This window comes from Mandrillus leucophaeus, unplaced genomic scaffold, assembly GCF_000951045.1.
Source record: "Mandrillus leucophaeus isolate KB7577 unplaced genomic scaffold, Mleu.le_1.0 Scaffold40, whole genome shotgun sequence".
NCBI lineage: Eukaryota > Metazoa > Chordata > Mammalia > Primates > Cercopithecidae > Mandrillus > Mandrillus leucophaeus.
The window spans coordinates 7,068,738-7,076,131 of NW_012104254.1; the positions used below are offsets into that span (position 1 = coordinate 7,068,738).

The window sequence follows — 7,394 nt, forward strand, 5'->3', positions numbered from 1 at the left end:
CAAAAACATGACACATAGCAGGATTGGGTTGACATTTCACTTAGGCCAACATTGATCTCAGTGCATCTGATTGCAGCCCTAAATTCAAGTCAGGCCTGGGTTTACTTGGAATAAACACAGAGTTAAAGACAAAAAAGGAAACCAGCTGCTTGCGTCTGGGTCTAGAAGTAAACAGCACTTCCACTGGTGCAGTTCACATTTTCAATCCACTCTTCCTGTTGCTACCAGCAATTCTGAAGTTGATCAAAGACGATTTTTTATATGATTTACTCACTGTGACATCAATGTTGATAATATCTCCATCCTGAAGAGGTCGACTAAAACGTAAACAGAAAAAAAAAAAATGGTGATAGACAGATCTCAATAAAAGGAAAATAAAAATAAATACTTAATGACTACTGTTACAAACCCAATGAGTCGCAATGATAATTTGGAGTGAAGGAGGAATACAAGGGATAACTAAATCTAATCTTTAACTTATTTCAAAAGATGCACTTAATTTGTTACCTTAATTTTGCCAAGAACCGAAACGAGAGTTGATAAGAAAAATTTGCCACATTTGGATTTTTACCACTTATATGATTAAAATATAAGAAGTAAAAGACATATGTAATGCACAACTCCCATCTAGATTACGCACTGCTTTAACACACATTAAATGGTGGTATTGTGTCCATTTAGAAGTAAAATACTTTAAAATTTCTGTTTTATCATAATCAATTTCAGAAGTTTACTGGTGGGTTTCAATTGAATGATAGTGTCTTTCAACATATGTTACAGATCTTAGCTTTATGTTTTAGTTTCCAAAGAACAATATGTTATTAAGAAATGAATACCTGTCAGGAATACCATGACAGAGCACGTTGTTTACAGAGGTACAAACAGATTTTGGAAAACCTCCATAGCCTAGAGGTGAGGGATAGGCATTATGACTGATGATTTCCCGATGAACAAGAGCATCTATCTCTTCAGTTGTCATGTCAACCTAAAATGTTAAATAAAGAAACTGTGCAGCAACAATTGAAGACATTTCTTGTATTTATTAACTATGCTATAGCAACAGCACTTCCATGTGAGACTGTATAAATTTACTGTGATAAACTTATGGTACAACAATTGAATTAATTATGATTAGTGTTACAATTCTCAACTGTGCCTCGTGGACAATCATTTGGGCATGTGATGGTGTTATGGACCATTAGGAAATAGAAATGTTAAGCCCTATGATCCTCTAAATCATTTGTGAGTCACTAAATGACATAACTCCCTTTTGGCCTGAGGATTTCAAAATTATGTTCTTCAGCAATTCCTTCCTCTTTCTCAATGGTTGGTGCCCTGGGCTACCCAGCGCATATGAATAAATGCTCAAAAGGTTCATCAGTTGAACCTTGAAAAACTTGAAAAGTAGGTCAACCCACATCTTTTTATCTCAATAAAACATTACAGGGGTTTTGCAGCAATGGCATAGAGATTATGGTTGATATTTAAAAGAGTGAGTCTAATACATTTTGTAGAGACTTGATTTTAAGTAATCTTGATTTCTTTCATGTCTAAATAAATAAATGTATTTCTAAAAATATTTTTTCCTTACTAAAGGTATTCCAAACGAAATTGCTCCCAAACTAAAAGAAAACTGAAATTGAGTTTTATAAGTATATGAAGACTATTTCCATAAACTCTATAAACATAAATAAAATTCTAAAACAAAAATAAAATCTTTTATTAAAAATTAACCATTTCTTCAGTAATTTTCTTCATTATTTTATATATACATTATGTTTAGTCGTTTTGTAAGTTTGGTACACAGAAGATACTGTGAGTGATTTTATCTTTGAATCTCACTTCCTAAATTCTGCCCACCTTTTGGCAGAAAATAGGCTCACATTTTTCTTTTATAATCCTTATATAGAATGGTGCTTCAGATTATTATGAAAGAACTAAATGAAAGAACTAAATCATTTTTTTTTTTTTTTGAGATGGAGTCTCACTCTGTTGCCCAGACTGGAGTACAGCAGCATGATCTCGGCTCACTGCAACCTCAACCTCCTGGGTTCAAGTGATTCTCCTGCCTCAGCCTCCCAAGTAGCTGGGACTACAGGTGCTCGCCACCATGCCCGGCTAATTTTTGTATTTTTAGTAGAGGTGGGGTTTCACCATGTTGGCCAGGCTGGTCTCGAACTCCTGACCTCAAACGACCCACACACCTCGGCCTCCCAAAGTGCTGGGATCACAGGTGTGAGCCACTGTGTCTGGCCTGAAAGAACTAAATCTTGTAATAGGAAGTTGTATATAATTGCATTGCTATATTACCTACAGCCTTTTGTATGTGACCTGATCTTTCTTTGCAGGGCAAATGCAAGAAAATAGGAGACAAAGGACAAGGTAGAGCAAATCTTCAGGCACACAGAAATAATGTGGGGAGTACAAGCTGAAACTACAGGCAGGAGTAGGGGGCAAAAATCAAAGCTGTCTGCCATTGATCAACTTGGATAGGGTGACTGAGACCAAAGTATCTCTAGAATTCTGCTAGTTAAAATTGAATTTGGGTTTTAAATTACTTCTTGAATAAACACATAAAATAATAAAATTCCTTTTCCCCATCCCAAGGCTTCACTTATTTTTTTTAAAAACAAATTAGATGTGTACAAAGGAAGAGTTAAGGATAAGGAAAAAAAAGAGGAGTGTTTGTTGCCCCTTATGTAAGTCATCCTGAGGCTTGGTGAGACGCCACCTTTAAACTCTTCCCAGCCAAGAGGAGGACGTGGCGGGCCAGCTGACAAGCCTGATGAAGCCCTTGGATCTGATCTTCATTCTTAACTTCTATGCTGTCTCCCCAGTCTGGTACAATGCCTGTCGTCACATAGTCTGGCTTCTTTATGTGCTTGAGGAAAAAGGATTGAAAACGAAGATCAGAACCCAGCGCACGACAATGGGATCATTTTTTCAGACACAGCCTACTGCTTCATGGAGCTCTGCCCTTCCTGCCGGAGCACCGACCTCCGAAGCCAGCACAACAGACCCTCCAGGCTGCCCCTAGTTCCTTCCCCTGCCCTTTTGAACTTAACATTGCCTGTTAGTGCTGCCTCTGGATGGTCTGTTAACCTTACCATGCTTTGAGTCAAACTGGACTGAAGCAGACTTCTGGTCAAAACAAACAGTAGTTTTCTCTTTTTCCTCCTCCCAACCCGGTTAGAAGCATATTCACCACTGATGAAAAACAGCACCAAGCTTCCAATTCACCAAATGGTTAATTAAGAGCACTTTCGTCTTCTTAACGCAAAAATATAATTTATGCAAAAGATAGCTCCCAACACCCTCTCCAAATGAATATATGTAAAAAGGCTGACTGTCAAGTTCCCTAAAGCCTATTGCATATACACTTTTCTTACATGTTGTAACCATACTCAACACTGAGAGGCTAGAATAAAATGAAACAAGTTTTGTTCTTCAAGTACATAAAAATTACCTAAAACATTTCCATTATTTGTCAAGAGTAAACAAAAAGCCACCCCAAAACTCAAGACATGCAACCCTGATCACTTTTGCAGACCATTCTCCACCATGGGCAGTATTCAGAAAATAAATGCCATCTTACACACAGAGCTTCTTTCAGTCCCAAGGTTTTGCACAGCTCTTTACAAACTATTTATAGTTTATAATGCATTACAAACTATAAGCACTGTTGGACAGTCCACAGTAAGGCTCCACAGCAGTTTGGGACAGGAATCTGAGGGAGATAACACTATTCAATTGAAACACCACAGCAGCTCTGGAAGGGCTGAGGTTAGGGCTCTCCTCTTTGTGAAGCCTGTCCTGCAGGAGTTACGGCTCTTCATTTACTCCCTTGTTCAGATGGGTTTTCTGATACAGGTAACACTACTGCCTGGTTTGCCACAGCCGAGCTCCGGAGGAACATCTACTCTCCCACAGCTACACCACGAATGCCCACAAATGCTCACCAGGTCTCCCCCACAGAGCCTGTGTCTTGTCTCCACTCTGCTCTGTGATCTGGCAAGGTTATCACTTGCAGGCAGAAGGGCTGTTGGGTTGTCACGCTGAAATTGACTGAAATGGCTAAAACAATGCAATTCACCTCACCAGAGATTTATCTTTTCTTCTAAGGAAAAAAAGTGTCAATTTTGTGACTAATACCAAATTCTCACTCTCACTGTGACAGGCCAGGGAATACATCCTGGTGGCCTTTCTGTGTCATTGGCCTTTGCCATAAAAGTGGGCCACTCATCTTCAGAAGTGTAACGTACTAAATGTGGGCTCACTGTAAAAAAAATTCATAAAAGGGAGAAAGCAGATGATTTTTGTGACCAATCTATATTTCTTTAGCTATTCTCCTTCTTCCTAAAGGGCTTGCTCGCACATTCTCTTTATATTACATTTTGAAAAATGGATAGATTGCCTTTCCACAGAACTGTAATCTCTGGGAAAAAAAAAAAAAAGACTGCTCTGAGACATATTTTATTTAATTTAGTCTAAAAGACGATTCAAAGACACCAGCATCAATAACAAGGAAAGTATAAGAACAGGCTTTAAAAAGCTAGTATGCTAGTTTTAAGTTATCTCTTTTGAATCATCACGATTTTATAATTTTTTTTTTCTCTAAAACAGAAAACTACGCACATATAGTTTTATCTTCGTGTTAGAAATTTAATATAGAAAATTTCACGTTAGAACTTTTAATTCTAAATACACTAAGCAATTGAAAGCTTAGAGCTTCATTTTAAAAAACTAATGCTATAGAACTGTAGGATATTAAAACTTCTCAAATCACAGTTTTAGATCACAAACCTAGTTTGAAAATTAAAACCCAAATGGCTCAGAAATCAAAGGTGCAAAAATATTTGATCGCTCTGCAGTCAACTTTTATCTTGGCTGGAAAAAGCAGCAGATAATAGGCAATACAGTACCTTAGGAACCGGATGAGCTGAAGAAACTGCAGCCGGCAAAACTATACTGTGTGAAATATCTCTTTGTCTCCGAAAAAAGAAATTTCTTCTTTGTTGACGGCTTGACTGCTTGTGTAAGTAGATATGATTGAGTGGTGAAGAGAAAATTCTATGAGAACCTGTGAGCAGAAATAGACATATTCTAAGTAAAAAACCAACCTAACACAGTGCTCCACTTTAAGATGTTGTGGCGTTGTCTATTAAATCATTATTCTAATACCTTATTGACTGAAAAAGGAAAAGCCCCAAATAGAAAGGAAAGCAGTGGTATTCTGAGTTCTAGTACAATAGTAACAGTGTATTTATTAGCTAATACTATGTTTACATAAATGCGTGACAATGGTAAACGGGAAACAGACATATAGAAACATCTGCTAAGCACCAGGGCTGTAAAAAGAACAATTTCTGCTGTGATACCTTATGTGACAATGTCCAAGACGACCCTAGATTCAGGGTACTGTTTTGATGGCTTTATACTCTGCAAAGCCGTTTTCCTTTCAAGAATCACAGACAAATTGCCAGCTGCACTTTTTGCCCTCCATAGGATTACTACTCTGTGTTAAGTTCACGTGCAGTGAGGCATTATACTGAAATTCATTGTGATGAATGTTCAAGTCAGATAAAGACTAAATAGCAAAAATGTAAGTATAACACTGAAAGAAAATGAATATAGGGTTCAAAATACTCACAACAGGAATTTAGAAATATCTATCAAAATTTTAAATGCACATATCCTTTGACTCAGCAGTTCATCTCCTAGGACTTTATCCTGCAGACACTATGCAATGATGGATGTATGAAGATGTATCGTCCTTGCAGCATTATTTGTGGTAGAAAGAAGTGGGAAACAACTCAAATGTTTCCAAATAGGAAATACCAGTAGGGGACTGATTAAATATATTATGGTATACTTACAGAAAATTCTGGAGCTATTAAAAAGAATAGGCTAAATCATCATCTCTATGTGTTGATACGGAAAGAGGTCACAATACACTGTTAGGAAAAAAGTGAATGCTTAACAAATACATATATAAAACCCATTAATGTAAAAGGAGCTTATACATTTATATAAGCTTGCACATGCCCATACAATTTCTGGAAATTAATATTCATAAACAGTAGCTCTTTCTGTGGCATGTGGTTGGGGCTAGAGGTAGAGAGGAAGACTTTTTTTTTTTTTCTTTGAGACAGGGTCTTGCTTTGTCACCCAGGCTAAAGCACAGTGGTGTGATCATGGTTCACTGCAGTCTTGGATTCTCAGGCTCAAGGAATCCTCCCACTTCGTCCTCTTGAGTAGCTGGAACCACAGGCACACGCTACCACGCCTGGCTAATTTTTGTATTTTTTGTAGAGACAGGGTCTTGCTGTGTGGCCCAGGCTGGTTTTAAACTCCTGGGCTCAAGCGATCCTCCCACCTCGGCCTCCGAAAGTGTTGAGTTTACAGGCGTGAGCTACTGCATCCAGCCAGGAGGACATTTTGATTCATTTTATTTCATTACTTTCATATTTAGAACAATCTTTTTTTGTTTGTTTGTTTGCTTGTTTTTTGTTTTTTTTTTGAGATGGAGTCTCACTCTGTCGCCTAGGCTGGAGTACAGAGGCTCGATCTTGGCTCACTGCAACCTCTGCCTCCCAAGTTCAAGCAATTCTCCTGCTTCAGCCTCCAGAGTAGCTGGGACTGCAGGGGCACACCACCAGGTCTGGCTAATTTTTTTGTATTTTTAGTACAGAAGGGGTTTCACCATGTTGGCCATGCTGGTCTCAATGTCCTGACCTCATGATCTGCCCGCCTCGGAATCCCAAAGTGCTGGGATTACGGGCGTGAGCCACTGCGCCTGTCCAGACAATAGTTTTAAAAGTCCCCAACAGGTCACAACTACATGGCAGGGGTCAGAAAACTATAGCTCAAAGGCCAAATCTGGCCTGCTGACTGTTTTTATATAGCACAAAACCTAAAAATGGTACATTTATTAATGGTTGAAAAAAACTTTTTAACCCAATATTTTGTAATACATGAAATTCAAATCTTGGTGCCCATAAATAAAAGGTTTATTGGACCACAGCTACCCTCATTTGCTTACAAATGTCTATGGCGGGTTTTGACCTACAGTGGTAGTTGAGTAGTTGTGAACATGTGTTCCACAGAGCCTAAAAAATGTACTCTTTGGCCCTCTACAGGAGACATTTGCTGAATCCTGGTCTAGAGCAGTAGTCCTCAAAATGAGGTTCACAGACCAGCACTATAATGTCACATAGAAAAAAAATGCAAGGCTGGGTGCGATGGCTCACGCCTGTAATCCTACACCTTGTCTCTACTAAAAATACAAAAATTAGCTGGACATGGTGACGCAAGCCTGTAATCCCAGCTACTTGGGAGGCTGAGGCAGGAGAATTGCTTGAACCCGGGAGGCAGAGGTCGCAGTGAGCCAAAAT

The 7,394-nt window shown here is 38.6% G+C and overlaps 1 protein-coding gene across 1 annotated transcript in view; it reads right to left on the reverse strand.

Annotated features, from left to right (window-relative positions):
- The window catches only part of METAP1D (methionyl aminopeptidase type 1D (mitochondrial)), a 60,876-nt gene that overhangs the window by 15,077 nt on the left and 38,405 nt on the right, over nucleotides 1-7,394 (reverse strand). The window contains exons 2-5 of the mRNA XM_011991964.1: nucleotides 4,923-5,080; nucleotides 2,732-2,881; nucleotides 837-985; nucleotides 275-317 (exon numbers count right to left, since the gene is read on the reverse strand). Of these exons, the coding sequence (XP_011847354.1) occupies nucleotides 275-317; nucleotides 837-985; nucleotides 2,732-2,881; nucleotides 4,923-5,080 (500 nt within the window). The remainder of the gene's footprint in view (nucleotides 1-274; nucleotides 318-836; nucleotides 986-2,731; nucleotides 2,882-4,922; nucleotides 5,081-7,394) is intronic.